The sequence below is a fragment of the Rhinolophus sinicus genome, linkage group LG12, assembly GCF_036562045.2.
Source record: "Rhinolophus sinicus isolate RSC01 linkage group LG12, ASM3656204v1, whole genome shotgun sequence".
NCBI lineage: Eukaryota > Metazoa > Chordata > Mammalia > Chiroptera > Rhinolophidae > Rhinolophus > Rhinolophus sinicus.
In genome coordinates, this window is record NC_133761.1 from 37,411,652 (window position 1) to 37,431,393 (window position 19,742).

Below are 19,742 nucleotides of genomic sequence, written 5' to 3' on the forward strand. Positions count from 1 at the left end.
ATTCTGGATTTTTGTTTCTGTTTCATTGATCTCTTTGCCTATCTTTATACCAATAATACATTGTTTTGATTACTGTAGCTATAATAAGACTTGAAAGCAGGTAGTATAATTTATTCCAACTTTGTTCTTTGTTCTTTTTTAAGATCATTTGATCTATTGTAGGTCTTTTACATTTCTATATACATTTTAGAATTTAGATTATCCATTCTTACCAAAAAAAAAAAAAAAAAAAAGGTCTGTGGAGTTAGTGGTTGAGATTGTGTGAATCTATACTTGAGCTTGGGAGAGAACTGACATCTTAACAAAACTGAATCTTCTAACCCATGAACGTGATGAATGTTTAAGTCTTCCTTAATTTCTCTGAGCAATGTGTTTTAATTTTAAGTGTATAATTCTTGCAATATTTCCCCTAAGCATTTCATATTTTTGAAATGGTATTTCAAAATTTTTAGTTTAGGATATATGAATATAATTGATGGTTTTTGTGTATTGATCTTGTATCCTATAACATTGATGACCTCATTATCAGTTCTCTTTTTTTCAGATTCCATAAATTGTCTATAGACAATCATGTTGTCCGTGAATAATAACAATTTTATTTCCTTTCCAATCTGAATGCCTTTTAATTTTTTTTTATCTTGCTTTGTTACTGGCTAAACCCTTCAGTACAGTGTTGATAAAGGTAGTGAGAGCAGAAATAACTTGACTTGTTCCTGATCTTAGGGAGAAAGCATTCATCTTTCACTATAAAGAATAAAGTCAGCTGTAGGATTTTGTAGATACCCTATATCAGGTTGAGACTTTATCTTCTATTCCTAACTTGCTGAGAGATTTGTTTCCTTTGTAAAATTAGGACTGGGTACTAAAATTTTCAAGAGTTTTCTCTGCATCTATTGAGATGATTACATGGTTGATTTGGTTTTGGGTTTTTCGGGGGTTATTTTGTTTGTTAATTGGTGAATTATATTAATATCAATCAGCTTTTGGATCTGAAACCAGTCTTCTGTTCCTGGAATAAAGCCTGCTTGATTGTGAAATGTTAGCATTTTTTTTTATATTGTAATTAATTTGATAAAAGTTTAAGAATTTTTTTCCATATGTATTCATAAGGCATCTTAGTCTATATTTTTCTTTTCTTTTTTTTATTTTATTAAATTTATTGGGGTGACAATTGTTAGTAAAATTACATAGATTTCAGGTGTACAATTCTGTATTACATCATCTATATATCCCATTGTGTGTTCATCACCCAGAGTCAGTTCTCCTTCCATCACCATATATTCGATCCCCCTTACCCTCATCTCCCACCCCCCCACCCCCCGCCCCCGTTACCCTCTGGCAACCACTAAACTATTGTCTATGTCTATGAGTTTTTGTTTCTTCATTTGCTTGTCTTGTTCTTTTGTTGTTTTCAGTTTTATTTACCACATATCAGTGAAATCATATGGTTCTCGACTTTTTCTGTCTGATTTATTTTGCTCAGCATAAGAATCTCAAGATCCATCCATGTTGTCGCAAATGGTACTATTTCATCTTTTCTTATGGCAGAATAGTATTCCATTGTGTATATATACCACAACTTCTTTATCCATTCATCTATCCAAGCACACTTTGGTTGTTTCCATGTCTTGGCCACCGTAAATAAAGCTGCAATGAACATTGGAGCACATATACCTTTACGGATAAATGTTTTCAGAATTTTTGGGTAGATACCCAGGAGAGGAATTGCTGTGTCATATGATAATTCTATTCTTAATTTTTTGAGGAACTTCCATACTGTCTTCCATAGCAGCTGCACCAACCTGCATTCCCACCAACAGTGTATGAGGGTTCCTTTTTCTCCACAGCCTCTCCAACACTTGTTACTATTTGTCTTGCTGATGATAGCCATTCTGACTGGGGTGAGGTGATATCTCATTGTGGTTTTTATTTGCATTTCTCTGATGATTAGTGATGTTGAACATTTTTTCATATGTCTATTGGCCACTTGTATGTCGTCTTTGGAGAAATGTCTATTCAGGTCCTCTGCCCATTTTTAAGTTGGATTGCTTGTTTTTTGTTGTTGTTGAGTTATATGAGTTCCTTATACATTTTGGATATTAGCCCCGTATTGGAGGCATTGTTTGTAATGATCTTCTCCCATTGGGTTGGTTGTCTCTTCATTTTGTCGATGGTTTCTTTTGCTGTGCAGAAGCTTTTTAGTTTAATATAGTCCCATTCATTTATGTCAGCTTTTACTTCCCTTGCCTTTGGAGTCAAATTCATAAAATGCTCTTTGAACCCAAGGTTCATAACTTTAGTACCTATATTTTCTTCTATGCAGTTTATTGTTTCAGGTCTTATGTTTAGGTCTTTGATCCATTTTGAATTAATTTTAGTACATGGTGACAGATGGCAGTCTAGTTTCATTCTTCTGCGTGTGGCTTATCAATTCTCCCAGCACCATTTATTGAAGAGGTTATTTTTTCTCCACCGTATATTTTTGGCTTCTTTGTCAAAAATTATCTGTCCATATTTAAGTGAGTTTATTTCTGAGTTCTCAGTTCTATTCTACTGATCTGTATGTCTGTTTTTCTGCCACTATCATACTGTTTTGATTATTGTTACCCTGTAGTACAAGCTGAAGTCAGGGAGTGTGATACCTCCAGCATTGTTCTGTTTTCTTAGGATTCCTTTGGCTATTCCGTTTTTTTGGGGGTTCCATACAATCTGATAATTTTTTGCTCTATTCCTTTAAAAAATGCCATTGGGATTTTGATGGGGATTGCATTAAATCTGTATATTGCTTTGGGGACTATGGCCATTTTAACTATATTGATTCTTTCAATCCATGAGCATGGAATGTCTTTCCATTTCTATGTGTCTTCTTCAAATTCTTTTAAAAATGTCTTATAGCTTTCAGTATATAAGTCTTTCACATCCTTGGTTAAGTTTATTCCTAGGTATTTTATTCTTTTTGTTGCAATTGTAAAAGGAATTGTTTTCTTTTTCTTTTTTTTCTTTTTCTGAGATTTTATTGTTAGTATACAGGAAAGCAATGGACTTTTGTACATTGATTTTGTAGCTGGTAACTTTACTATATTTGTTTACTGTTTCTAATAACGTTTTGGTTTAGTGTTTAGGGTTTTCTATATATAGAATCATGTCATCTGCAAAAAGTGATGATTTAACTTCTTCATTTCCAATTTCTGTACCTTTTATTTCTTTCTCTTGCTTGATTGCTCTGGCAAGGACTTCCAACACTATATTGAAAAGCAGAGGTGATAGGGGACAGCCCTGTTGTGTTCCTGAATGTAGAGCAAAGGACTTCAGTTTTTCACCATTAATTATGATATTAGCTGAGGGGCCTTTATTATGTTAAGGTGTTTTCCTTCTTTACACATTTTATTAAGTGTTTTAATCATAAATGGATGTTGTATCTTGTCAAATGCTTTTTCTGCATCAATTGATATAATCATATGATTTTTGTCCTTTATTTTGTTTATATGATGTATCACATTGATTGGTTTGCATATGTTGAAACATCCTTGTGCCCCTGGTATGAACCCCACTTGGTCATGATGTATAATCTTTTTAATGCATTGTTCCATTAAATTTATTTAGGAATTTTGCATCTGTATTCATCAGAGATATTGATCTGTAATTTTCTTTTTATGTGTTACCTTTACCAGGTTTTGGTATGAGGGTAACGTTAGCCTCATAAAATGAATTAGGAAGTATTGTCTCTTCTTTAGTTTTTTGGAAGAGTTTGAGTAGGAAAGATCCTCTTTGAAGATTTAGTAAAATTCACTAGTGAAGCCATCTGGTCCTGGACTTTTGCTTTTGGGAAGGTTTTGGATGACTGACTCAATTCCCTTGCTGGTAAACATTCTATTTAGATCTTCCAATTCTTCGTGATTCAGACTAGGAAGGTTATATGTTTCTAAGAACTTGGCCATTTCTTCTAGGTTATTGAATTTGGTGGCATATAGTCCTCCATGGTATTCGTGGATGATCCTTTGTATTTCTGAGGCATCTTTCTGTGGTCACTTCCCCTGTTTCATATCTGATTTTGTTTATTTGTGTCTTTTCTCTTTTTAGCCTGGTGAGTGTAGCCAAGGGTTTGTCAATTTTGTTAATCTTTCAAAGAATGAGCTCATTGTTGCATTAATTTTTTCCTATTGTCTTTTTGTTTTCTATTTAATTTAGTTCTGCTCTGATTTTTATTATTCTTTCTGCTGACTTTGGGTTTTATTTGTTCTTCCTTTTCTAGTTCTTTAAGGTGTAAAGTGAGGTTGTTTACTGGGATTTTTCTTGTACCTTGCGATAGGCCTGTAATGATACAAATTTTTCTCTTAAAACTGCTTTTGCTGCATCCCCAAAATTTTGGTAAATATGTTTTCATTGTTATTTGTTTCTATGTATCTTTTGATTTCTCTGCTTATTTCTCCTTTGTCCAGTCATTCTTTAAAAGTCATTGTTTAATCTTCTTTGTCCAGTCATCATTTAACCTTCACATATTTGTGGTTTTTCCTGCTTCCTTTTTGCAGTTGATATCCAATATCCAATTTCAGAGCCTTGTGATCAGAGACTATGCTTTCAATCTTCTTAAATTTGCTGAGGTTAGTTTTATGTCCCAATGTACAGTCTGATGTTCTAAGATGAAGTGCTCTATAAATGTCAGTTATGTCCGTTTCATCTAGTGTGTCATTTAGGGCTGATATTTCTTTATTTATTTTCTGTTTGGATGATCTATCCATAACTGTCAATGACGTATTTAGGTCCCCTACTATAATTGTGTCTTGGTCAATTTCTCCCTTTAGTTCTGTTGTATTTGCTCTGTATATTTCTGTGCTCCCTGATTGGGGACATAAATATCGATGACTGTTATGTCTTCTTGTATAGTTCCCTTTATCATTATGAAATGTCCATCTTTGTCTCTTGTTACCTTTTTTTATCCTGAAGTCTGTTTCATTTTATATCAGTATGGCTACGCCTGCTTTTCTCTGAATATCATTTGCTTGGACTGTCAGCTTCCACCCTTTCACTTTGATTCTGTATTTGTTGTGGTGTCTGAGATGTGTCTCTTGGAGGCAGTATATAGTTGGATTTAATTTTTTGATCCAATCTGCTACTCTGTGCCTTTTTATTGGTGAGTTCAGTCCATTACATTTAGGGTGATTATTGATATATGAGAATTTCCTATCATTCTATCCTATCCTACGTCCTATCTGGTGTTCAGGTAGGACAGTGTCTCCATTGTTTCTTTGCCTTTTTGTTGCTGTCTATTATTTCAGTGTAGTGGTATTCTATGATTTTTCCCTCTGTTTCTTATTTTTTTATGTTATATGTTTCAGTTCTGGATTTTTTTTTTTTTTTTGGAGTGGTTACCAAAGTTAATGTAAAAGAAAATTTGATATTTAGAGTATTCCATTTTCTTCAGCACGCTTACTTTCTCCATTCCCATGTTATGGTTCAGGCCTTTACTCTTCCCCTTTTATGTTTTTGTTGTCACAAATTATCTGTATTTATCCTGTGACTTGATTTCTGCGCTGCAGTAGCAAGTTGTCTTTTTCCTCTTTGTTTAAGTGGTTTTTTTCCCATTCTTTACCCTGTACGTTATGTTTAAGTGTATCGTGTCCTATTTGGTGTAGGAGTTACCATTTCCTGCGTCTGTCTTTCGTAATACTACTCGTGGTTTTGCATACTTTTGCTTTTTTGTGTCAGGTTCAATAGCCTCCTTCAGTATTTCTTGTAGTGAAGGTCATGTGTTAGAAAATTACCTCAGCTTCTGTATGTCTGGAACGGTCTTTTTTCCTCCTTCATATCTAAAGGATATCTTTGCTGGACATATTATTCTTGGCTCATAATTTCTCTCTTTCAATAGTTTGAATATTTGGTTCCACTCCCTCCTGGCTTGTAGAGTTTCTGCTGAAAAATCTGATGATAATCTAATGGGCTTTCTTTTGTAGGTTACTGGTTTCTTTTCCCTGGATGCCTTGAGGATTCTTTCTTTGTCGTTAATTTTTGACAGCTTCAATACAAGGTGTCTTTGAGAAGGCTTGTTGGGATTGAGGTAATTAGGTGTTCTATTTGCTTCTTGGATTTGAAGATCCAGTTCTTTCCACAAGTTTGGGAAGTTCTCGTTGACTATTTGTTTGAATACACTCTCTGTTCCCTTCTCCCTTTCTTCTCCTTCTGGTATGCCCATTATTCTTATAGTGCTCTTTCTGTAGGAGTCAGAAAGTTTTTGTAGAGTTCTTTCATTTCTTTTAACTCTCAAATCTCTCTCTTCTTCGAACTGTGTCATTTCCAGATTTCTATCTTCAATGTCACTGATTCTTTCCTCTATCTGGTCAATTCTATTACCTAAGTTGGCTATTTCGTTCTTCATTTCTTTTATTGAGTTCTTAATCTCCAGAAATTCTATTTGGTTCTTTTATAAAATTTCAATCTCTTTGGTAAAATGTTCATTTTGTTCTTTTATTGTGTTTCTGAGTTCATTACACTGCCTGTTTGTGTTTTCTTTCATCTCATTGAGCTTTTTAAGAACAGCAATCTTGAATTCTGTGTCATTTAAGTCACATATTTTCACATCTTTAATTTCATTTTCTGGAGACTTTTCATTTTCTTTCTGATCTGTTTTGTTACCTTGGTTATTCATGACAATGAATTATTATTTCTCTTCCTAGACATCTACAGGAATGGGTTCTGCAACAGGTAGACAGAAAGAGGTCTTTCTTTTGTTTTCAAGTAGGTGTTGATTGAATGTTTTATTTTCTCTCCGACTGCAGCCTTTTATTCTCTCTCACACTGTAATATAATATTTTCTCTGCACTATTCCAGCTTCTCACACAATGGGGGATTCCCTGGAAGGTGGGCTTCTCCTCTGTGAACAGGTCACCTGGGTCACAAGCACTGCCTCCATGGGGGGATGTGGAGAGCTTCTGAGGAGCCAAAGCTCTTCCTGTACCAGTTTCAGGGCCTGTGTGTTTCAGCAGCTCTGTTTACTCCTGTAGGGATCTGTCCAGATATGTGGGGACAGGAGCGGAGTGGGTTGTGAGTTGTGACTATGAGCAATGGCTGTGACCCCCAGCACAGCCCATCCTGCACCCAGGACTCCCTCCCTTTCACCAGAAGTACCAGTAGTTGGGCTGCAAGTCCATGGCTGTGGGCCACATTCTCAGAACTGCAATTATTCTGTTCTTTTGATCTGACACTGGTATGGTTCCTCTTCTAGCACTGGAAGTATGGGGGTGGGGCAAGCTCTGGGAGGGTAGGCAGGGGTTGGCTAGGCTCCACGCCTATGCCTTCCATCCTCTGCTTGGTAGTGAGGGCTTAAACCACCATTTTCACCCTTCTTCCCTCAGTTTTTGTTCCTAGGTTTCTGCTGTGAGCATTGGATTCAGCAGTGTTATATGTTGATCCCTCAGGCAGGACTATGGGCCATAAACAGAGCACTAGCGGTCAGAATTCTTCCCTCTCCCATGACTGCAATAGCTCCGTAATACAGGGAGCTTAGAGCTCCGAACTCCATCTGCGCTCTGCGGCCTGTGTCTCCGCACTTCCTCCTCCCCTCCTTCCCCACTTACCCAATTTGCCCACCTTTAGATGATTCCAATTATGCATCTCTTAGTCTTGCCTGTCTGCCCACAGGGAGTCCTTTGTGGGATTATAGTTGTTCAATTTGTTGTAAAGCATAAGTTGTTATATTTTATGCCTAGTTGCCAAGATTTCAAGAGGCTCACCTTATGACACCATTTTTATGATGTAATCTGGAATATTTTTCAATTTACAAAGGCTTTTTTATTTTTCAGAGCTTTAAAGATATTTCTCCAATATGTCTATACTGTGTTGCTTCTTCTTTGTTCCCTTGAATGCAGTGTGTTTTTTTCTCTAGATGATTTTAAGATTTTCTCTTTATTATTAGTTTAAACAATTTGATTTTTATGTCTCTGTCATAGTTTTGTTCCTTTTTCTTTTCCCTGAGATTTGCTGATCTTCTTGGATTGAAGATTTAGTTTTCATTAAATTTGAGGGAAAATTAGCAATTATTTCTTCAAATATTTTTTCTTCCTAATTCAGTGTTCATGGCTACTTTGTAGAACGTAACTACTAGAAATAATGATAACCAACTGTATTTAGTATTCATTTCTACAGAAAAATCATGAATTGAGGTCTTAAAGAATGTTTTAGCCCCTTTTCACATTATGAAAGGTAATGTGGAATGCTGATACTTTAGGTAGTTTAACTCATACTTATATCTAACCATATCCCAGTCAACCTTAGTATATGATACAAAAATGAGCTTTATTTCTGCCAATCCAGGGGTCTGAAGTTGTCTTCCACATCATTCATTTTACCCTTTTTTTGACAGGAACTCATGCAAAACTCTCCACCAAGCACACAGGTTTTGAGGAGAGAGTTTATAACATCCCAATCCTCATCAATGATGGTGGTCGACCACCCTTAGAAGGGACTGTTTCTTTACCAGGTACGTATTTTGTTACAGGGAACTTGGGATAATGTCTGTTAACATGGGTAGTTTGAAAGAATTCTGGTATTTGATGTGGGATTCTGCAATTGTTCTCTTAAAAATTTATAATACCAAATACTGTTCTGCTTCCCAGTTACTTTCTGCACATGTGTGGAAGGAAGCTGTTTCCAGCCAACAGATCACCAGCCTGGGATGCCCACTGTGGGCATGGCAGTTGGCATACTCCTCACTACCTTTTTGGTCATTGGTGAGTATATCTCAGATTCTAGGATTTATGTCCTGGTGCTCAGAAACATGAGCTCACCTGAGGATCTGCTTCATGGGCTATTCTGGTGGCTGTTCAAATGTCAACCTAGACAATAGTCAAGAATACAGATAACTTGCTTGGAAGACATTGCTTTAGTACCACCCTCTACCTATTCTTGCCTTGTTGGTTAGTTTGAGAAATATAACATAAGAGGCTTTAAAGCATAAATTGTTATATTTTATGCCTAATTGCCAAGTATTCTTGATGGACAAAGAAATACAGTACCTGGAGTCCTTACTATGTGTTAGACAGTCACTCTGCTTGGTATGGGGATATAGTGATGGGCAGGACATAAAGGAACTTACACTCACAGAGCTTATGATCTAGTCTACCATTGTCGGAAGAGGTAGAAGTTAGGATTCCAGTGGAGATACTGACATACCTGAAATGTTGCAGAACTTCCGTTTGCATATTTCCATGACTGTGGACCATGAATCTTTACTACCCCCAAATAATTCCACTGCATTTGAGGCCTCATTCTGCCTTGGCTCCTGGACTGGCTAGATATCAGAGTCCCCATTCTAGCTGTCTACATTTTTGTGAACAGCTCAGTGCCTACTATAGCAATTACTTTTTCAACTGTTGTACTCACCACAAGTTAAGTATTAGAAATAGATACTTCATCAGTTTACATGCAGTGAGTGTAGAAGTTTACAGTTTCACATCCTTTCTCTTTTAAAAGAAGGGCTGGGGAGGAGAGATCCAAGAGGGCAGAGCACATAAACACTGTGCCTGCTTTCTTCTATGAATACATTAAAATTACAAAAAAATTATAGAACAATCAACCTGGAGAACCATCTGAAGTCTAGCTGAACAGAAGTTTTATAATTAAGGATACAGGGAAGAAGCCATATCGAAACTGGTAGGAGGAGCAAAGACATGAAACGGGCTGACCCCAAACCTCTGGGTGGCAGTTGAGAATTAGGAGGGCTATCTTGGTTGCAGAGGTTCTCCCCAGAGGAGAGAGAGATCCCAACCCCACACCAGACTCCCCAGCCCAGTGTACTAGTGCTGGAAGAGGAGACCCCACAACACCTGGCTGTGAAAAACAGTGGGGATTCCGAACTTCCAGGTGGAATGAAAGGCTGTGGAAATATCAGGTGTCCTCTTAAAGGGACTGTACACAGACTCACTCGCAAGCACTCACCCTGGGCTCTGGTGGAGGGATGGTGATTTGGGGGATGTGGGAGACATATGGGGGGCAGACTGACATATGTGGCTTTGGGGCAAAGACTGTAGGACAGTCACCATTTTTTCTGTGTGGAGTCCTCCTTCCATGCAGCCAGCAGGAGGGCACCATCTTTCCGGTGTTGAGCCCTCCCTCCCGATGCCCATGGCAAAATCTAAATCTAAATTGATCTGGATAAGCTCCACTGGGTCCCCTCTCCACCCAACTGCCCCAACACTGGAGGAACTTGCTTGGTGAGCAGCCAGCCCTTCCTGCTTTACACTCTTTCTTGGAAAACTATCAGAGTCTCCAGGTGTCAGGCAGGCAACCACTGACCTCAGTGTGCTCTGAGACTTTTGCTGAGTAGCTCCAGGCTCACCACTGGCACCAAACCAGTGTCTACATTAACTTGGTGACTACAACTCTTCCCATTCTCATGACTCCATGAGACCCTGTCTTACACAACTTGCATACCGCATGAGTCTTTATCAGCAGCTGAACCTTAAGGGAGCCAGCAGGTGGCAGCAGGGCTCAGGGTGTTTTGGCATTTTGCGGAGCTACCCCAGGCCCAGTACTCGTGGCACCTGTACTTGGTTCGCTGTGTGGCCTCTTCCACATACCTCCAGGTTTAGCACAGGCAGCAAACAACTGTGGATCACTTTGTATCTCCTACCAGGTAGTCCCTGACTGGTCACAGGCAGTGGCTGACCTGGGCCTGCACTGGAGCCCCTCCCAAAAGGCCCCAGAACCAATATACTTGGAGGTTGGCCTCAGACCATAGCAGATTACCACCCAATTAGGCCGAATAGTGGCACACACAAAAGGTGGTCTCAATAGGAACCAGAGGCTGCTGGGGTGAATCCTGTTTAGTGGCAAGCCCCCTATACAATAGCTCATAAGCTGTGGATGTGGCCAAACCCCACAGCCAATCAGGTTGACAATCAATCTCACCCACTGATGTGTAAATAACAATCAAGGCTCAACTATAACAGGAGGGCACACACTATCCACACAAGGTACACACCTGGAACATTGAGAGGTGATCAGGGAGACTGTGCCAGGGCCCCACAAGGCACCTACTACATAAGACCACCTGGCCAAGACTGGGATATATATCACATCTACTTAATATCTAAAAACAAACACAGAGAGGCAGCCAAAATGAGGAAGCAAAAAAAAATGTGTCCCAAATGAAAAAATAGGAGAAAACTCCAGAAAAAGAACTAAATAACCTGGAGGCAAGCAATCTACCAGATACAGAGTTCAAAACAATTGTTATCAGAATGATTAAGGAACTTAGTGAGGATTTCAACAAAGAAATTGCAAGCATTAAAAAATGACACAAAAACTATAAAAAAGAACCAGTCAGAAATGAAGACTACAATAACGGAAATGAATCACTAGAAGGAATCACCAGCAGACTAGAAGAAGCAGAGGATTGAATCAGTGATTAGGAAGACAAAGTAGCAGAAAACACCCTTTCAGGACAACAACAACAACAAGAAAAATGAGGATAGTTTAAGAAATCTCTGGAACAACATCAAGTGTAACAATATTTGCATCATAGCGATACCAGAAGAGAAGAGAAAAAGCAAGGGATTGAGAACTATCTGAAGAAATAATGACTGAAAACTTCCCTAACCTGGTGAAAGAAATAGACATATAAGTCCAGGAAGCACAGAGAGTCCCAAGCAAGATGAATCCAAACAGGCCCACTCCAAGACACATTATAATTAAAACGGCAAAGATTAAAGACAAAGAGAGAATCCTAAAAGCAGCAAGAGACAGGCAGACAGTAACTTATATGGGAGCTCCCATAGGATTGTCAGCTGATGTCTCAACAGAATCTTTGCAGACCAGAAGTGATTGGCAAGAAATATTTAACGTGATGAAAAGCAAGGATCTACAACCAAGGGTAGTTTACCCAGCAAGGGTATCATTTAAAATTGAAGGACAGATAAAGAGCTTCCCAGATAAGAAAAAGCTAAAGGAGTTCATCACCAACAAATCAGTATTACAAGGAATGTTAGAGGGGCTTAACTTATGTGAGTTGCAGGTATACAATATAGTTATTCAACATTTATATATCTTACAAAGTGATCACTATGATAAATCTAGTAACCATCTGTCACCATGCAAATTTATTATGATACTATTGACTATGTTCCATGTGCTGTACATTATATCCCTGTGATTTATTTATTTTATAACTAGAAGTTTTTACCTCTTATTCTTACTCAACATTTTTGCCCATCCACTGATTCCGCTACCCTTTGGCAGCCATCAGTTTTTTTCTCTTTATCTATGAGTCTGTTTCTGTTTTATTTGTTCATTTTTTGTTTTTTAGAGTCAACATATAAGTGAAATCATATAGTATTGCCCTTCTCTGCCTGACTTATTTCATTTAGCATAATACCCTCTAGTTCATCTATGTTGTCACAAATGGAAAGATTTTATTGTTTTATTAATTATATATATATTCTATTTTATATATATATATATATATATATATATATATATATATATATATAATCTTCTTTACCCATTCATTTATCAATGGATGCCTAGGTTGCTGTCATATCTTGGCTGTTCTGAATAATGTTTCAATGAACATAGGGGTACATATATCTTTTTGAATTAGTGTTTTTGTTTTCTTTTTTTTTTTTTATTAAATTTATTGGGGTGACAATTGTTAGTAAAATTACATAGATTTCAGGTGTACAATTCTGTATTACATCATCTATAAATTCCATTGTGTGTTCATCACCCAGAGTCAGTTCTCCTTCCATCACCATATATTCGATCCCCCTTACCCTCATCTCCCACCCCCCACCCCCCACCCCCCTTACCCTCTGGCAACCACCAAACCATTGTCTGTGTCTATGAGTTTCTGTTTCTCATTTGTTTGTCTTGTTCTTTTGTTGCTTTTGGTTTGTTTTCTTTGGATAGAAAGCCAGAAATGGAAATGCTGGGTCATATGGTAGTTCTATTTTCAGTTTTTTGAGGAAGCTCCATACTGTTTTTTTATAGTGGCTACACCAATTTACAATCCCACCAACAGTGTATAAGGGTTCCCTGTTCTCCACATCCTGTCCAACATATGCTATTTGATAGTAGTCTGTTTGATAAATGTGAAGTAATATCTCATTGTGATTTTGATATTCATTTCCCTGATGACTAGTGATGTTGAGTATTTTTTTATTTGTCTGTTGTTCATCTCTATTTCTTTTTTGGAAAAATGTCTATTCATGTCCTCTGTCCATTTTTTAATTGAGGTGTTTTTGTTGTTGAGTTGTATGATTTCTTTATACATTTTAGATATTAATCCCTTATTAGATATATCATTTGTAAATATCTTCTCCCTTTTCATTTTGTTAATGGTTTTCTTTGCTGTACAAAAGCTTTTTAATTTGATGTAGTCCCACTTTTTTGTTTTGTCTTTGCCTGGGGAGACTATCCAAAAAATATTTATTAGCCTGATGTCAAAACATTTATTGCCTATGTTTTCTTCCAGGAGTTTTATAGTTCCTGGTGTTACATTTAACTCTTTATCCATTTTTAACTTAATTTTGTAAATGGTGTAAGAAGGTGGTCCAGTTTCATTTTTTTTGCATGTAGCTGTCCAGTTTTCCCAACATCATTTATTGAAGAGACTGTCTTTTCTCCATTGTATATTTTTGCCTCCTTTGTCATACATCAATTGGCCACATAAGCATGGGTTTATTTCTGGGCTCTCTATGCTGTTCCATTGACCTATATGCCTGTTTTTGTGCTATTATCATACTGTTTTGATTACTATAGAGCTTTGCAGTGTAGTTTGAAATCAGGGAGCAGGATACCTCCAACTTTGTTTTCGTTTCTCAAGATTGCTTTAGCTATTTGGGGTTTTGTGTGGTTCCATACAAATTTTAGGATTATTTTGCTATTTCTGTGGAAAATGTCATAGGTACAAGGTATGGTTGGAAAAAAAAATACGGTGAATGCTGCTGCCAGGTGCCATCCAACGGAAAGGAGGGATCTTCAATAGGGGAAGTAGAGCATCGAACTTTAGTAACAGTGTGTGACAAGTTTCAACTTTTTCAGTGCCATTAGTCAGGTGTGAGCTATGGTTGAGATAAGGTGTATTTTAAAGTGTGCCATAAATCATGGATCATGAACAATGCATTAACATGAAATTTTACTTCAAACTGCAAAAAAATGCTAAAGAAACACACGAAATGTTAAAATTAGTTTATGGTGATGCTGCAGTAACCACGAAGATGGTTTACAAATGGTTCGAGTGATTTCATAACGGTTGTGAATCGATTGAAGATGAGGAGAGATTGAGACGTCTTTCAACATCAAAAAACCCAAGAGAATGTTGAAAGAGTAAGCAAAATGATTTGATCAAACAGGTGATTGACTATTAAGAAAATTTCTGAGGATCTGATCATCTTTTATGGTTCTGTTCAAATCATTTTAACAACAGATTTAAACATGAGGCGAGTGAGTGTGAAATTTATTCCATGCATTTTGACTGTCTAATAAAAGCCACAACTTTTTTCCATTTCGTTGGAGTTGTGTGATCATGCCACTTCAGATTCCAGCGCTTTAAGATATGTCATCATGGGAAATGAAGCTTGGGTCTACTCATATGGTTATGATCCTGAGGACGAGGTACAGAGTTCTCAGTGGAAATCACCCAGTTCTCCTTGTGGGAAAAAAGCACATCAATCAAGAGCTAACATCAAGGTGATGTTAATTGTGTTTTTGACCTTGATGAAATTGTGTGAACGAAGTTTGTACCCAGGAACACTGTGGTGAATTCTGAATATTATAAGGGCTTACTAGAGCTTTTAAGAAATGATGTGCATAGAAAACAGCCTGAGAAATGGGCAAACAGTATCATCCTCCATGATGACAATGCTCCATGTCACACATTGCTTCTGGTACGGCAATTTTTGTCAAATAAAAACATTACAGTGTGTCCTCATCCACCTTATTCACCATGTGATCTGGCACCATGCAACTTCTGGCTCTTCTCCAAAGTGTGTCTTTTCTCCAAAAATGACCATGAAAGGTAAATGTTTCGAATCAATTCAGAACACTGAGGCAGCCACGACAGTGCAACTAAAGACACTCATGACAGAGGACTTCCAGAACTGCTTCAAAAAGTGGCAATAATGATGAGATAAGTGTGTTTGAAGTGAAGGGAAGTATTTTGAGGGGAATTAATGGCAATGTATCTTACTGTAATAAATTTTATTAAATTTAAACATTCACCGTTTTTTGGGTCACACCTCATATTTTGATAAGGATTGTATTGAGTCTGTAAATTGTTTTGAGTAGTATGGACATTTTAATGATATTATTTCCAATCTATGAACATGGTATATCTTTCCATTTATTTGTGTCTTCTTCAATTTCTTCCATCAATGTTCTGTAGTGTTCAGAGAATGTATTTCACCTCCTTGGTTAAATTTTTTTCTTTTTAAATTAGTTTCAGGTGTATAAAACAATGTAATAGTTAGACCTTTAAACCCCTCACAAAATGATAACCACCTCCCCCAATCTACTACCCCTCTGACATCGTGTAGCTGTTACAATTCCATTGACTCTCTCTCTATATATATAATTATAGTTGGCATTCATTGTTATTCAGCTTCAGCTTCAGGTGTACAGTGCAGTGATCAGGCATCTACACCGTCCCTGAAGTGATCTCCCTAATAAGACAAGGGTCCGTCAGATACCATACAAAATCTGTACAACATTATTGAGTATGTTCCCTAAACTGTCTTTCATATCCCTGTGGCAATCTCATGGTTGCAAATTTGTGCTTTCTAATCCCCTCACCTTCTCCCTCATCCCCACCACTCTCCCATCTAGCAACACTCAGTTTTTCTCTATATCTCTGAAACAGTTTCTGATAAGTTTGTTCATTTATTCTATTCTTTAGATTCCACATATAAGTGAAATGATATGGTATTTGTCTTACTCTGTCTGACTTATTTCACTTAGCATAATGTTCTTGAGGTCCATCCATGTCATTGCAAATGGTAAGATTTCATTTTTCTTTATGGCTGAGTAATACCCCACTGTATGAATGTACCAGTTTCTTAATCCAGTCATCTACCGAGGTGCATTTCGGTTGTTTCCACGATTGGCTATTGTGAATAGCACTGCCACATTGAATAGGGATGCATAAATTTTTTGAATTAGCATTTTGGATTTCTCTGGATATATACCTAAGAGTGGAATTGCTGGGTCAAAGGTAGTTCCATTTCCAGTTTTTTGAGATATCTCCATACTGATTTCCATAGTGGCTTCACCAATCTGCAATCCCACCAACAGTGCATGAGGGTTCCCATTTTGTCATATCCTTGCCAGCACTTGTTGTTTGTTGCTTTATTGATGATAGCCATTCTGACCAGAGTGAGGTAATATCTCATTGTGGTTTTTATTTGAATTTCTCTAATGATTAGCAAGGTTGAACATTTTTTCATATGTCTGTTGGCCACTTTTATGTCCTCTTTAGAAAAGTATCTCTTCATGTCCTCTGCCCATTTTTTAATTGGGTTGTTTGTTTGGTGTTGAGTTGAATGAGTTTTTTATAAATTTTAGATATTAAGTCTTTATCAGATGTATCATTGACAAATATCTTCTCCCATTCAGTAGGATGCCTTTTTCTTTTATTGATGGTTTCTTTTGCTGTGAAAAAAACTTTTTAGTTTGATGTAATCCCATATGTATATATTTTTTCTCTTACTTTCCTTGCCAGAGAGGATATATCAGTTAATATATTGCTAAGGGTAATGTCTGCAAATTTACTTTCTATATTTTCTTCAAGGAGTTTTATGGTTTCAGATCTTACATTTATGTCTTTAATCCACTTTGAATTTATTCTTGTATAGGGCATAAGGAGGTGGTCCAACTTCATTTTTTTGCATGTGTCTGTCCAGATTTCCCAGCACCACTTATTGAATAGACTGTCTTTACCCCAACGTAAATTTTCGTTTCCATTGTCATAGATTGAATGACCATATAGGTACGGATTTATTTCTGGGCTCTCTATTCTGTTCCATTGATCTATGTGTCTGTTTTTATGCCAGTGCCATGGTGTTTTGATTACTATAGCCTTGTAGTATGATTTGATGTCAGGTATCATGATACCTCCCACTTTGTACTTATTTCTCAAGATTGCTGAGGCTGTCTGGGGTCTTTTATTGTTCCATATAAATTTTAGGATTATATTTTCTATTTCTGTGAAAAATGACCTTGGTAGCTTGATAGGAATTGCATTGAATCTGTATATTGCCTTAGGTATTATGGACATTTTAACAATGTTAATTCTTCCTAGCCATGAGCATAGTATGTGTTTCCATCTATTTGTATCTTCTTTCATTTCTTTCTTCAGTGTCTTCTAATTTTCGGAGTACAGATCTTTTACTTCTTTGATTAAATTTATTCCTAAGTATTTTATAATTTCTGAAACAATTGTAAATGGGACTGTTTTCTTAATTGCTCCTTCTGATAGTTTGTTATTGGTGTATACAAATACAACTGATTTCTGAATATTAATTTTGTATCCTGCTACTTTACTAAATTCATTTATCAGTTCTAATAGTTTTGGGGGTAGATTTAGGTTTCTCTCTATATTGCATCTTGTAATCTGCATATAATGACAATTTTACTTCCTCCTTACCAATTTGGATGCCTTTTATTTCTTTTTCTTGTCTGATTGCTGTGGCTAGAACTTCCAGAACTATGTTGAATAGAAGTGGAGAAAGTGGGCAACCTTGCCTTGTTCCTGATCTTAAGGAGAATGGTTTTAGCTTTTCCCCATTGAGTATGATGTTAGCTGTGGGTTTATCATATATGACCTTTATTATGTTGAGATACGATCCCTCTATTCCCACTTTCTTAAGAGTTTTTATCATAAGTCTTTGCTGGATTTTGTCAAATGCCTTTTCTACATCTATTGATATGATCATGAGATTTTTATTTTTCATTTTATTAATGTGGTGTTTCACATTAATTGATTTGCAGATGTTGAGCCAAACTTGCATACCAGGAATGAATCCCACTTCGTCATGATGTATGATCTTCTTAATATATTATTGAATTCTGTTTGCAAATATTTTGTTGAGGATTTTTGCATCTGTGTTCATTAGAGATATCAGCCTGTAGTTTTCTTTCCTTGTAATGTCTTTTTCTGATTTGTGGATCAGGGTGATAGTCAGCATGTGAAAGTGTTTGGGAGCCTTCCCTCCTTCTGGATTTTTTGGAATAGTTTGATGAGAATAGGTGATAATTCTTTTTTGAATGTTTTGTAAAATTCAGAGTAAAGCCATCTGGTCCAGGGCTTTTGTTTTTGGGATCTTGTTGATTACTGATTCATTTCCCTGGTAGTAATCAGTCTATTCAGGTTTTCCGTTTCTTCTTGAGTTAGTCTTGGAAGGTTGTATGCTTCTAGAAAATTATCCATTTCTTCCAGGTTGCCTAACTTGTTGGCATATAGGCACTGGTAGTATTTTCTTTAATTTTTTTGTATTTCTGTGGTTTCTGTTGTCACATCTCTTCTTTCATTTCTGATTTTATTAATTTGGGTCCTGTCTTTTTCTTGATGAGTCTGGCTAAAGGTTTGTCCATTTTGTTTATCTTCTCAAAAACCAGCTCTTCGTTTCATTTATCTTTTGTATTTTTTTGTATCTATTTTGTTTATTTTCGCTCTAATCTTTATTATTTCCTTCCTTGTACTCTGTTTGGGTTTATTTTGCTGTTCTTTTTCCAGTTCCCTTAGGTGTAAAGACAAATTGTTGATTTGAGGTTTTTCTTAGGTAGCCTGCATTGCCATGAATTTTCCTCTTAGGACTGCTTTTGCTGCATTCCATAGATTTTGGATCATTGTGTTTTCATTTTTATTTGTCTCTAGGCATCTTTTGATTTCCTCCTTACTTTAATTGTTGACCCATTCATTATTTAGTAACATGTTATTCAGCCCCCATGTATTTGTGTGTTTTCCAGTTCTTTTCTTGTAATTGATTTCTAATTTCATGGCACAGTGGTCAGTGAAGATGCTTGAAATGATTTAAATTTTCTTAAATTTATTGAGACTGATTTTTGTGGCCTAACATGTGGTCTACCTTGGAAGATGTTCCATGTGCACTTAAGAAGAATGTATATTTTGCAGCTTTGGAGTGAAACACTCTAAAAATTTCGATTAAATCCAACTGGTCTAATGTGTCATGTAAGGCCACTGTTTCCATATTGATTTTCTGACTGGAGGATCTGTCCCTTGTTGTCAGAGGTGTATTGATGTCTGCTATTATGAGAGTGTTGTTGATGATCTCTGTCTTTATGTCAGTCAATATCTGTTTTATATATTTATGTGCTCCTATGTTGGGTGCATAGATGTTTACTAGGGTTATGTCTTCTTGTCGGATCGATTCCTTTATTATTATATAGTGCCCATCTTTGTCTTTTAATATATTCTTCATTTTAAAGTCTATTTTGTCAAACATAAGTATTGCAACTCCAGCTTTATCTTACTTCCATTTGCATGAAATATCTTAGTCCATCCCTTTACTTTCAGCCTGTGTGTGTCTTTTGATTGAGGTGAGTCTCTTGTATACAGCATATGCAAGGATCTTGTTTTCTTATTTACTCAGCCACCCTATGTCTTTTGGTTGGAGCATTTAATCCATTTACCTTTAAAGTCATTATTGATAGGTATGTAGTTATTGCCATTTTGTTATTTGTATTTCTGGTCTTCATTAGTTAGGTTGTTTTCATCTTTCCTCTGCTTAAAGAAG

General features: G+C 36.6%; 1 protein-coding gene across 4 annotated transcripts in view; it reads left to right on the forward strand.

Moving 5' to 3' along the window:
* CDH17 (cadherin 17) overlaps positions 1-19,742 on the forward strand; it is a 124,380-nt gene that overhangs the window by 95,269 nt on the left and 9,369 nt on the right. For 3 of the 4 annotated variants that reach the window (XM_019719225.2, XM_074316429.1, XM_074316430.1), the window contains 2 exons: positions 8,357-8,473; positions 8,610-8,723. In XM_019719225.2, the coding sequence (XP_019574784.2) occupies positions 8,357-8,473; positions 8,610-8,723 (231 nt within the window). Of the gene's footprint in view, positions 1-8,356; positions 8,474-8,609; positions 8,724-13,897; positions 14,160-19,742 lie in introns of those variants that run through there. The other variant, XM_074316428.1, reaches the window with a different exon arrangement.